Here is a 13,714-nt window from a genome sequence, read left to right as displayed (position 1 = left end):
GGCCGAAAAAGCCGCTTATGAGCGGAGAAGGGAGGCCCAGGCTTCCGGCGCTGTTCCTTCTTGCGCGCCTGGGGGAGGAAGGTACTCTTACCCCCCGTCAGATCCTTAATGATCTCATCCAAGGTGGAACCAAACAGACGTAACGCAGGCCCTGCACCAACTGGTCCGCCAATTCCACAAAGGCGGGGGAGACGTTCTCCTCCGCAAGACCCTGATGTAACATCTTTGCCCACTCGGTTAGAGTCTGAGAAACCAAGGCTGAAGCCAAGACCGGACGTACTAGAGCACCCGAGACAGAGTACAGGGGCCGTAAAAGCGCCTCAGCCTTCCTATCGGAAGGATCCTTAAAGGACGGCGAATCCTCCACCGGGATAACCGTAGCCTTGTTTAAACGAGATACCGGCGGGTCCACCACCGGAGGTGAAGACCACTTAGACACAAAATCCTCCTCAAAGGGGTAGCGAACCGAGAACCGCTTCGGGACCGCAAAGGACTTGGAAGGCCGTTTCCACTCCTTATAAAGGAACTCATCAAAAAAGGAGATGTAAGGAAACACCTTGGCGGAACGCCTACTCTTATGCGTCCCAAACTGCACGTGCTGCAGCGCGGAAGTGCTGGCAACGTCCTCAATTTTGAGGGTGTCCCTAACAGCGCGGACTAGGTTTTTTGTTATGTGCCTAGCGTCCTACTCCTGCAGGTGGCGATATACCCTACCTTTCAGGATCTACGATCTGTTGCCCTGTGTCCTTCAATGAACGGGAGAGAAATGTGATGTGCATCTCTGCCCCTAATTATGAGTGCAAAGCCAATGCATGTCAAGCTTGCTGGAGCCAGATGCTGTGCAAACTCACAACACTTCAATGACATCCAACTGCATATTGATTAGTGAGCCCACATACACAGCCTAGTTGTTAAGTCCTGATGAAGGGGTCGGGTTAAAACCTCCAAAACGCGTTGGCTTTGCAAACAATCATTGGAATCAACTTGTATTTGGACTTGAATATTAGTGTGTGGCACTTCAGTTCTAAACAAATTCATCTTTACCACAACTTAACACATCTGTGATTGCAGAAGACTTTTGATGTGCAGAAGCCGCCAGGCCAATATAAAAATTCTCCATATTTCTACCATTGCCACACTATTGGAGGACAACAAAAATATAAAATAAACTTATAAAGAAACCTCAGTGTTCCAGGGCATGCTATCTAGCATACACTACTGAATTTGGCTGCTTAAATTAGAGGCTTCTGAGACAAGGGTTTAACTCAGATCCACTTTAAACACCTAAGATGACAACAATTGCCTATGTTATTTTGTTCACAAGGACCTATAACGCACAACTGTGCTTACCTAAGGATATAAGATGTGGCCAAAATCACAGTTCTAAATTGATAATTTTTGTTTTAAAACCAAAAGGTTTCATTTACACTTTTTTAAAAAAAAATTCTGAGTATAGTTATAGAAAGTTGTCCATTCTGTATACCTGCAATAAAGAAGGGATACAATGTGCACGTGCTGAATGAGCTGTATAATATGTAGTGGTTTAATGCAAAATGGACACATGCAACCAGTCTCTACAACTACCCTCCCTGCATCTCATTCAAGGATTCAATATCAGCTGCTTGGCTGCAATTGGGACATTGACCGTTACTGCTTGTTAGAGATTTTCTGTCTCATACATGCTACTATACTTTCCAGACGGCTGCTCTGGCTTACCCCACTCCCCACTCCAATACACCTGTAGCCACTGCGCAGCGTGAACATGGATTGTATTGTTGCTGTGTGTCTCTTTTGCTGGCTGCAGTCCCATGGGGGCCTAGATACATCCTCCAAACTCCTCATTAATGTGGGTTAACAGAAGCTCGGGGACCCAAATCCCCTACTTAGTATGGCTATCCTCCCTTTTCCCTTGTACTACCAGCCCCCCGCCCGCACCCACTTTGTCCTTTCCTGAACAACCTTCAGATACTCATTCAAACAAATCGACAAAATGACACAACAGTCTTCCAGACACTAACCAAAAAACACACAACTTTGTGAGCTACTTGATCAAAGTGCCCTAAAACACAAATACTTCCAGAAATGCTATTTTTATGAACATGAAAACAAATGTGGGAGACTACGTGCCTGGTCTATATGTGCCAAAAAAAAACACGTACTTAGATGGCTAAAATTCACTCCCCCTCCAGTTAACTGGTGTACCGCACTTACCAGATCACTCAGGTCTTTCATGTCATTTAGAACTGTATAACCTTACCCCTATTGCCCCACTTCCTTGACAGACTCTACCCCGACCCACTTTCCTTTATTAAACCCAGCCCCCACCTGTCCTATATCGAGATGCCTATAAACATTTATCTGAACTCTTTAACTTGGAAGAAATTATAAACAAACATTATAATGACGTGTTGTCCCTATCCTAAAAACCATCTCAAGAAGCTCATATCATGGTGATACAAAAAAACAACAAAGTTGTGACACTAAATTGGCTTAGGCCCCCATTAAGAGCTTAGGGCCAATACCATTAAAAGCCTAACAATCATACACCATGCCAAAACCAACAACATTCCATTATGCCTTCTTTCCATCAACGCCAAGAAGGTGTTTGACTTTTTTTTGCAACCCTCACCCGAATTGGCATACCACTATCACCAGTGAATAAAATTGGCCCCCCTCTATTACTGACCCACAGCACGAGTCAGAGTAAGATACATTAGAAACAGAACCACGAAGGGATGTCCGCTGTCACCATACCTCTACATACTGGTTATGGAGAAACTAGCAGAAACCATCAGGTTTATCTCCTCTAGTCAGGGTATAACCATCACCACCAGCTTGACCTCTGTGTCGATGATCCCTTAATATATATCCCATACCCTAAAATTGGATACCTGTCCCTCTTAGAGGAATTCCACAAATTTGGATATAGGGGTGCGCAATTCCAATAACGCCCAGAACATGCCGGGCAGGTTTTTTTATTACTTTATTTAGCCCTGTTGCAGGCAAGCGGGGCTAAATGTGGAGCAGGGGAGCCGGCTCTCATTTTGTACAAGTGATCACTTGCAGCAGCCTGCTTGTTAGCCCCTTTGTGATAGCAATAAAGATAAGCGAAAAAAAAGTGACAAACAAGTACAAAATAATAAAATAAATAGAAAATGAAAAACCAACCCCACCATCTGCATGTGAATAAACGCACATGTAGGGCAATGGAGTGCATTCCACTGTGTGCCATATTGCGGTAGCCGGGCAGCAGCGCTCTCTAAACAAGCACAATGTGCATTAAAGTAATTTGGGAAAATTGAATTAACGGCTTAAATCTAGCCCCCTTCCCCGCTATAATTACCTTTCGGTGAATGGTCCTTCGCCGGTACGTGTGTAGCCCTGCACTATGGATTTTGAATTTCACTCACAAATTGTGAGCACCCATCGGTCAGCGCCATCACCTGACCGCACTGACCAATGAGAAGAGCTTCTAAGCCCGGTTTAAGTTAAAAATGTTTTACTTTTCACAAGTAGATTGTCACAAAGGACAAGTAGATTGGGCCTTCGGTTTAGTCGTTGGACAAGTAGTTTTTTTTTTTTAAATGTCCACACCCCTGGGATAGGTCAGTAACTAAGTAACAGTAAGGTGAACTTACACATACCGGAGCCCTTTCCCATGAGCAAGATCCAACACCTACAAAGCCAATTCCCCTCCTCTTTGCAATGTCAGACCATTAAATACCTTGGGACATATGTTCCTACTCCTTTTGAACATGTATCCTTACTAATCTCCTGGGATGGAATATCAACTGAACTATCTCCCACTCCTACATAGTATAATAAAACAACAACAATGGACACCTCTCCATCATTAGCAGTCAAGCAGAATGGCCTTTTATAGAATGGACATTTTTTACATGCATCCTCTACCAGTTTCAAGCAAGTCCCATTAGTCTCTACTCAAAAATATTTGGGCCAAAAAAAAACAAAAAAGGATCCAGACAAAGATAAGACCTCCTTATTAGAAAGAAGGACTGAGGAGGCATGGTCTTCCACAGCCTACAACTATACCATCAACCTGCCTTTCTGAAAAATATTATAGACATACCCAGACTATAAATTCTGGGCAACCATTGAGTCCCACTTATCTCCCATTTTCATCCCCCAGCCCACTGTCCAAACTCCCTTTAGCTTCCTTTCTGCCGATCTTCACTACTGAAACCACCAAAATATCTTCCTACTTAAAGTATTATTAAAGTCACTTTTGTTTTTACATATATTTACTGCTAGCAAGCAGTAGATATATGCAAAAAGATTTTTTTAAAAGTTACCAAATAGGTAATTACTTAACTGTGTCTCCACCGTTCGCTCCCGTCTGGAGATCTGAAGATTCTCGAGCAGCCATACAGGACGATGGAGCGGGCGCATGCGCAAAAGAGATCTTTGGCCGGGAGAAGAGGAGAGACAGTGTAAGTGAATTTCCGCACCCAGGAGCGTGCAAGAGGACAGACACCGTGAGACACAGAAGACAGCAATCAGCGCTGGATCAGAAACCGGTACCAGTGCTGGAGGGACTCCTGAAAACTACTGATGAGGTGACCGGATCAAGAGAAATCCTTTTAGGCAAGTCCTTAAAGAAGCATAGGAAAGGGGGGGGATGGTGACTTTAATGCAACTTTAAGCCCCCTTGACTCCTGCCATGGACAACTCAGTTTTCATGCAGGTGCTATATACACTGCCAATACCTCCAAGAGCCTTTCTTTGTATGCCTTTCTAACCTTCACAACACCAAATAAAAAAAAACAACAACAAAAACAATATACAGCGCTCTCAGGTAGAATATGAAAGTGGTGTGGTATGCAGCCCTAGAAACCAGGAGGAGAATTATCTAACCTCACATCTTTGATTTCTGTATCCTAACACAGAACCTGTCTATCTTTTTCAGCAGAGTTCATTTTGACTAAAATGCCATTTTAGTTGTTTTGGTCAACCAAATCTAATGGGTTTATTTTTAGTGTAATGCATTATTTAAACAAAGTCTCTAGAATTTCCAAGCTCATTTAATATTCCTGGAGTAAACCTCTATTGACCTGTTATGACTTACGATTGTTGCTCCACATGGTTTACAAAGGGTCTTGTTCTCATTAGCATCAAATGTAAAATGCATCCATACATCTGTAGTTTGTGCAGCAAGTGTTTGCTAGCTGGTAACCTACTGATCTACCCAGCGGGACATTATTCAGTTGTGCACATCTCCCAACTACAGGAAGAGGAAGAGCTCAGGGAACCAGAAGTCCAATTACAATAGTCCCTCCCATTTTCGTTTGTCAGTGAAGATTACCAGAATGTTCGTTTCATGTTCCTTCCATTAACTTCTCTATTACTTAGGTTTCGTCACTAAAAAACATGCAGATGAAAAAAGAAAAAAAAAATATTTTTTAGTCAACGAAATTAACACCATTTTGCAGGACCCAATAACGCCATGTGGGTGACAACGCTGAATCCCTCATAAATATATCAAGATCTTCTGCAGATCCTCACAATTAATTGTTACACCGTCAGATTATTATGCTGTTTTCTTTGATACTACAGTACAACTGGCCCACATTGTACTTATCCCCAAGATTCTTGTGTTGAGATGAACTTTTATCTGTGTACTTTAAATTCTCACAAACGGAATTGATAAAAAAAAAAAAAGGGTCTGAACAAGGACCATCATGGCATGATCACCAGGCATTATTTTAATATAAGCGGCAGATTTAAACTTTGGAAATGACATTAACATAAAGCCAATATGAGATTTTGGTGATTAGCACTTGAAATAGTGTTACACCCCTTTCACAATTTTCATATGTAGCATGTTACCATAACTACAAGTGCAATCTTTATGCCTGCTTTCCTCTAACATTCCTCATCGGGGAGCAAAGTACCTTTAGGTCATTGCTCCTGTCTGGAACACATCAGTGGTTTCAAAGACAGTGTCTGTGCTGCTTTGATGTGCAGAAAGCCACAGAACTAAACTTCCCAAGAGCACTGGTTTTAGAGAGATGAGCAGAAGGTACCGTGCTGACGTAGGTAACTTTGCCAAGTTGTGTTGTTGTCCAGCCATGGACATCACAGCAGGGCGGACACCACTGCTTACCATTTCCTTGCGGCAGTGTCAGCACTTTTAGCCCATGGAAGAAAGTTAGAAACAGCCCGTGTTTCTGGCAGGACTACCAGGTTTTTTTTTTCCTAATAGTGGTCTGACAAAGAAATAACAGATGGCAAATGTGCATGCAATGAACGGGCAAATGTGCATGTGTAAGCAAGCTCTGCTATATGTAGGGGTTTAGTGCGAGTAATACAGTAGCTGCCACTACTGATCTCCCTCTAAAAACCCCAGATGGCTGGCTGTGCTTGGCTTCAATACATTCCGAGTCACTGACATGAAACAAGTCTGCAGCAGAGTGAGGTCAGAACCCCTGGTTTGCATACGTGTTCTTGACCAGAGACTCAGAAAGCAATGAAACCAGAAAACTTGCATTTTCAGAAGCAGAGACCAGAATAACAGCCTACATACATCCCACATACAGGTTTAGTTTGAAGAAAATTAAAACATTTGCAAGAAAAAGGTGTCAAAGTGCACACAGAACATACCTGAGATCAGCATCTGGAATATAGGACTGGATGAAGCTTGTTAGGGCATCTCTAATAATCTTTTCCCGCGACATGCCACAGTTATTCCTAGAAATTAATAAGAAGAGACCTTGAAAACAAAGTCTGTACTGTTTTTCCAACCTGCTACTGTTATTACTAAGACGTAAAGATGAGCAATAAATATAGCCCTTCACACATACTCTCTGCTTAGAAACCGCCAGGTTCTAAATAAAGCAACTTCTTTTTCTGAGAAACAGGAGAATGCAGCAGAAATAAACCAGCAGACATTGGAACTTAAAAACAAACTAAAATTACATGTTAAGCACCAAATACATGAGCAATGACATCCATTTCTCAGCTTAGGAACATTTTCAAGGTTGGGTTTGTTTTTGCAAATGTGTGGGATGCCTCAGGTGTGTGTGTATGTATGTATGTATGTATGTATGTATGTATGTATGTATGTATGTATGTATGTATGTATATATATATATATATTACACACTGAGTGGCCAGATTATTATGACCACCTGATGTTTGTAGGCAAATAAGCTATAATTTGGCGCTGAAGTTGCTAGAGGGCCAGACCATTATAAATAGGGAAGCAGGTTGTTTACCACGACAGTAGAAGTGATTTTTTTTTCTGAAGATATGGCTAAACAACGCGATTTAACAGCCTTTGAACGTGGGATGATTGTTGGCGCTCGGAGCCATGGAGCGAGTATCAGCAAAACAGCAGAATTCGTTAAATGTTCAGGAGAAGCTGTCGTTAAAGTGTTTAAAGACTGGACTGTCAACGGAAAATCTGGGTCTGAACATGCGAATTGTGGCCGTCAGCGACTAGTCAATGTTAGGGCAGAACGGAGAGTGGCAAGACTGGTACAAGACAGCAGAAGGGCAACAGTGCAGTGTCAGATTCCTCGCATCACCTTTCAACATCTCGTGAAGTTACGAGGCGGCCCAACTAAGTCATCTCGTGGCCCAACGAAGTACTGATGGGGTGGTCATAATAATCTGGAAAGTAGCCACCGTTCCAAGCTCGCTCCTATGATGGACTATAATTTCATTACAAATTAGTAAAGTAAATGAGATTGTAGTCCATCACAGGAGCTATCTTGGAGTGGTGGCTACTTTACAACACACACAGGGACCATGGGTAACAAAAGTAACCACCCTCCAGAAGGAAGGACAGTGTCAGCACCAATTCAGAGATGATTTGAGGATCTACAGCCGAGTGATACACAAATAAGATACATTTTTGTTAATAGTTAAAAGGTACTTCAATGCATTTTTAAGATTTGACTAACTTTAAAGTTTAGTGTCACTTTAAATATTAATTGTTAATAAAAGATTATAATCACTATCAAAAATATTGACAATTCCGCTACCCTAATCCAGACTAGTAAACTGGACTTTACAGCTATTTTCAAGTAAATATTTTCCTTAATAGTCACAAATTATATTTGTGTACACCAAATGCCTTTGCAAACCCTGTTACCATATAAAAAGGTATCGGGTAGAGAGAGCAGAGCTGTGGGGGGGACCCAGTAGAACACACCCACTACAGGCTGCTTGCAGTAAACTAGGAGGGGGCAGATACAAGACCATTCACCCTGCACAAGGAGAAAGAGCAGCAGTGAGCGGTCTGTATAGCTGGCCATACACCTTATAATTTATCTGCAGATTTTCTGAGGTCAGAGGGAAAAAGTGCAACAGATTTTCCCAGGTGGAGATTACTCCATCCACACAGTTAAGTGTAGATGGAGGAATCTGTTGCACCTTTTCCATCTGACCATAGAAAATATGCAGATAATTGTAATGTGTATGGCCAGCTTATTACAGGAAGCTCCCGTACAGAGGCAAAGTTTCACTCTGTAATACTGCACAGATCTGGAACTCACCAGGGCATTATTGGTTCACGGATATATCCTGCACCCATTTGTGGGTAAACCAGAAATAATGTTTAACAAGTTCCAGCAATATAAAGACTTAATTGGTTGGATGACCTGATTGGCAGTTCCCCGAGTCTTGGTTCAAGTAAGTAAATTAGACATTGCTTGCAGCAGTACAATTCATATTTTCATTTAATTCAATATTTCTTCCGTTTGTCATGAAACAAACCCAGCAGATTTACAGTTTTAATGTCATATTCAATCTTTTTTCCCCCCATCTCTTGAGGACCTTAAACCATGTCAGTAATATGAAAGAGGAAATATTTCCGGCAGTTGTAAGCAGGTCAGGTTTAACATCAGTCAGATCCATGAAACAGTAGAAAGATCAAAGTTCCACTTGACAGAATCATTGAATTCCCACTCTGCTCAGTCATGGTCTTGTGGAACTCTACAATTCTGTCTAGAGCAGCTATTAGGCTGACTGCTATTCAATTCAGTAATTAAAGGAGAACTAAAAAGGCAAAACATACAACTTGGGGATAAATAAGACTTAATAAGAATAGCTGCTTAAAGCCCAACTTTGGGCTCTTACTAAACCCCCTTTCTGGAAGCCCCTACCGTATGTTATTCCTTTTATTTTATTTATACTTACCTTCATCCAGATAGCTTCAGGCCAGTCATGTAGCACACAGGGTGCTCTCCAGATCTTTTTCTGGTGGTGAGGGTGCTCAATGGTTCAGAGTGGTGATGAAGTGGTGATGCGAGTACAGGGTACCATTCTGAAGCCACCGCAGGGCACAGGTCCGTGACACCCTGCACTCATAGGATGTCCTCAGTCTTTTGGCTTAAATGACAAGTGACTTCATTCAACTCTGAATCTAAGAACATCTAGTGGCAAAGGGGGCTTACTGTGGTGAACAGCATCGGACTGGAGGCTGGTATTGCAGCCAGAGCTGCTTATTTGTTTTAATTCCTTGCTGTGGGTCTATTGAAATAAAAACCCAAGTAGTAGTTGTAGCTTGGCCACCTTTTGTTTTTAGCTGCAGTGTTTTGGCATCTAAAGGTTTCAGCTAGTTAGAAGCCAAATTATGTCCTCCAGTTACCCAAAGCTCAGTATACCGCAAGCTGCAGCTCGCGGTATATTGAGACGCCGCAGCTGAAACGGATCTGAAGCCGCAGCTGAAACAATTATGTCTGGATCCGCCCAGCTGCGTGAATGACAGCTGGCTCTGCCTATCTAGAGGCAGAGCAAGTTGTACCCGCCCCCTCCCCCATCCGTTCCGCCAGTCAGCGCTGGAGGATTGGACAGGGGAGGGGAGAATCCAGTCACTCCCCTGTCATGGCTCTCTGCAGTGACCCGATCTACTGAGCCAAACTGTGACAGTCTCATTATCACAGGTCGGCTCAGATTATGAGGCTGAGTAAAAAGCACTCACCTCATAGTTCTCCTTTAAATCCACTCTGAATTCATGCGGACTGTCCTTCCTGCTATCCTTCTAGAGCAGTGGTTCTCAACCTTTGTAGGGCTGGGACCCCTTGGTAACATTTGCCAAGTTGTGGTGACCCCCAAAGGTAAAATTTAGGGATGACGCGGCTGCTGCAGCGACATCTGGAGGCGTGGCAGGAGAACTGACACTGCTGCGCTTGGAGAGAGCTGAGGAGGACTCTTACCTAGCACAGCAACCCACAGGTTGAGAACCACTGCTATAGGCACAGACAGGACCGGGCTCTGCAGCTGGAACTAGAAGAATTGGATTTAAAGTGTGTGGCTATATAACGTACGAGGTACATACTCCGCAGTACTGTCACTGATAGGGATGGGCTCGGGCGTGTTCGCAGCTCCACATGCCGAGCCCGCCAGGAAGCTGACAGCGCGCAGTGCCAATCACAGGCACTGAGACATTTCCCGATCTCTGCAGCTGCGGATCGGGAAAATGGAATGCATAGCAAGGAGGTGTGTTTTACATATTTTTTTGCTTGAATACATACATATTGCACCCGCCCTCTTCAGGTCCCCCTCTGCTGATTGGCAGCATCACAGGGTGGGTGCAATAGCTAGTTTGCTATTGGCTTTTGCAAAGTGAAATAGCCAATAGGAATCTAGCTATGCATTCCTATGGTGGTTTTTTTTTTCTGACTTACGGCGGCCCCCGATTGAAAAAAAAAAAAACACAGAGCAGAGAAAGGTCCCAACCTTTCCGGGAGAAAATGTTTCTCTCCCGGCTGCCAAGAGCCACTAGGCGACCCCTGGCAAATCATCATTCGACCCCCGAGGGGGTCCCGACCCACAGGTTGAGAACCACTGTTCTAGAGGGTGGCTTATATTATTCCCCATGGTCTCTGTGTGTGCTGTTTGCTCACGTGATGGACTACAATCTCAGTACAAATTAGTAAACTAAACGTGAGATTGTCACCCTGTGGAGAGGTTAGTGTTAGATGCACTATAACATTTAGATGGACTTGACTGACAAATTAAATCCAAACGGCAGCCAACACTTTTTAAAAGATAACTATGGCCCAACCTTTTTTGTGGCCATAGATTTCTTTTGGGTCACAGGAGGACGTTTACTAATATAGCCAGCTATTCTCAGGATCCACCCCACCACCTGACTGAGCGGTCTAGAGGCAGAGCCAGCCCCCTCCGTTCCTCCAGTGCTGGAGAGGGGAGTGGAGAATCCCTGCTGGGAGCGATGACTGACAGGTGCAGTGTTACACATCGGGTCTAATTATGGGGGGGAGTGTATTACAGCGTCCCCATAATTCTCCTTTAAACAGTTACAGCAAGAGTTTTTTTTTTCCTTTTGGGAAAAAGGTTTTCCATAAATGACTAAAAGCTGTCTGTGTTAAAAAGTTTGTCCCAAACCTCAGCCACTTATGCTGGACAACTTGGTCTGTTTAAAGAGGTTACAGCAAAATTACTGGCCAGATCAACAGGTGGAAATAAAAGGAAAAAAAGCCTAAAAAGAGAAAACTAATGCAGCCACCATATCAAAGAATTGGTAAACTTTGTTTTGCATAGTAACCGTGATCAGTGGATTGCAGGTGCGATGCTCTGGCTCCTACAAACTCCCATCCCCTGTACCATTCCAAGATACAGACTTTCAGTTAAAGGACAGGAGGGTGACATCACCGCACATTGAGAACTAAACGTCCCTCTGCTGCTGTGGCTGATGGGACTGGTAGGCTATCCATTCGCAGCGTTTGGAGAGGTGGGGATGTGACCAGGTTTCATGTCACACCCTGAATACATGTGTGTATAGCAGGGCTCAAAATTTCAAGTCCTGAGCTACTAGCCAGGCCTTAAAAGTTACTCGCCACCAGTTGCCCCACCTAACCCCTACCCCGGACTTAACTCCGCCAGGTCAGTAATGTAACACACAGCGCAGAGGTCAGTAATGTAACGCACAGGTCAGTAATGTAACACACAGCGCAGAGGTCAGAGTGACGCACAGCGCAGATGTCAGAGTGACGCACAGCGCAGAGATCAGAGTGACGCACGGCGCAGAGGTCAGTGTGACGCACGGCGAAGTGGTCAGAGTGACTACTCGCAAATTGCGAGGGGGCGAGTGGAAATTTTAAGCCCTGTGTATAGCATAAAAGATGTCCTGGGCTCACAGGAAGTTACCTGAATGATACTGGTGGTAATTTAACCCAGGAGGAGGAATGCAGCCAGTGCTACCTTTTAAAGGATGGTAAAAATGCAGCAGCAGCAATGGCTCATCTGCATCAAGACACAGAGAACAGGGCATGTTTTCTGATGAGCCAGATGAAGCGCTCTTGCTGAGTGGTAGCCATGATGGGGCTATACAGACAACAGCTGAAAAGGGTCACATCAGGTGCCTGGCATCTTAAAGTGACATTAAACCCTCAGATTTTTTTAACATAAAACACTACTGTAATGTGCGCCTTACTGTAATCCATGGTTGTTTCCCTTCTCTTTGCTGCTCTTCCTTTTAAATCTGTATCTGTTCTTATGCTCTGCAGAACTTGTTTTGCAGCAGTCTGCCTTGTCTCAGGAATGGATACACGGTGTCGGTGTATCCGTTTGTATAGGCTTGTAATCTGAGCCAGCACTACAGGAAGAGGCCCTGAGCTGAAAAGGGAAGTTCTCCCCAAGCATGAGAAGACATGAGGATTTAAAAGGAAGAGCAGCAAAGAGAATGAAAACAACCATGGATTACAGTAAGGCACACATTACAGTATTGTTTTGTTAAAAAATCTGAGGGTTTAATGTCACTTTAAGTCTAGGGGTAGCCAGGAAGGCTACAAGGATGCACATCCATGAGGACACCTCAGTCTACGCCCCCCCTCCTCACTTATAGACACATTTAGAGGGCACGTTTCTATATGGCAATGATGAAGAGATAACTATTGCATTGTACAATAATGGCAGCTCTGAGGACATGGCACACAGTGTCAGACCAGCTCCACATCACTAGCACACTGCATTAGGAGCGCCATGACACACAGCCGGACATACGCCTGACATCATTCAAACCTACCGCCCGTATTCAGCACAAACAGTCAGACTTGCAGCACGGCTCCGCTCACTGACGTCACTTCCTTCCTACCTGCTCTCACGGGCAGTCCGGAGTGTCTGGCCGCCATGTTGTTTGTGGGCAGCCTAAGTTTGACCCTCCGCACTCGGCAAAGCAGACAAAGACAGAGCAGATTATTTTGTAATGACCTCTTGACTCCACGTGATACTCACAAATATTTAACTTATAGGCGGTGTACCCTTATCAAAAGGTATAAGTATATAACTTTAGGTTAGTTGGTAGCCAATCAGAGGAGAGGGGCGGGGGTTGTGCTATGTTTTGTTGCCGCCCAAGTGTTCTCGGCTCCATTCATGCTGCTGTAACGTCTGATTCACATTGTGGGTTGGATGCACTTTTACACATTCGTTTTAGAGGCATTACCATCAAACTTTATTCATTTTGTTCTTTTTTTGTGTGTGTTGCATTACCACGTATGCATTGGGGCAGCCCATTTATTTTGAAAATAGACAAAAGAAACTGCATACAGCATTTACAATAGTGTGCTGCGATGCTCTGCAAACGTGCTGCATTAACTTAGTACCTTGGATTGCTATTTAATAGGAATGATACCACAACATGTCAATGCACATAATGTACGTTACCGCAACAAACTGCATCACAAAAGTGGGATTAAGCCCTTACAGCAGGACTCCGGCCAAATCTTAA

The 13,714-nt window shown here is 43.8% G+C and overlaps 1 protein-coding gene across 2 annotated transcripts in view; it reads right to left on the bottom strand.

Annotated features, from left to right (window-relative positions):
• The window catches only part of CUEDC2 (CUE domain containing 2), a 22,376-nt gene extending 9,306 nt beyond the window's left edge, over positions 1-13,070 (bottom strand). For both annotated transcript variants that reach the window (XM_018562506.1, XM_018562505.1), the window contains exons 1-2: positions 13,013-13,070; positions 6,622-6,708 (exon numbers count right to left, since the gene is read on the bottom strand). In XM_018562506.1, coding sequence (XP_018418008.1) covers positions 6,622-6,695 — 74 coding nt within the window. In that variant the 5' untranslated portion in view covers positions 6,696-6,708; positions 13,013-13,070. The remainder of the gene's footprint in view (positions 1-6,621; positions 6,709-13,012) is intronic.
• Between the last annotated feature and the right edge of the window lie 644 nt (positions 13,071-13,714).

The sequence above is a fragment of the Nanorana parkeri genome, unplaced genomic scaffold (genome assembly GCF_000935625.1).
Source record: "Nanorana parkeri isolate BGI_ZX_2015 unplaced genomic scaffold, ASM93562v1 scaffold581, whole genome shotgun sequence".
In the NCBI taxonomy this organism is placed as follows: Eukaryota; Metazoa; Chordata; class Amphibia; order Anura; family Dicroglossidae; genus Nanorana; species Nanorana parkeri.
Note: the sequence above shows the minus strand (reverse complement) of the source record. Positions and strands in the feature narration are given on the sequence as shown.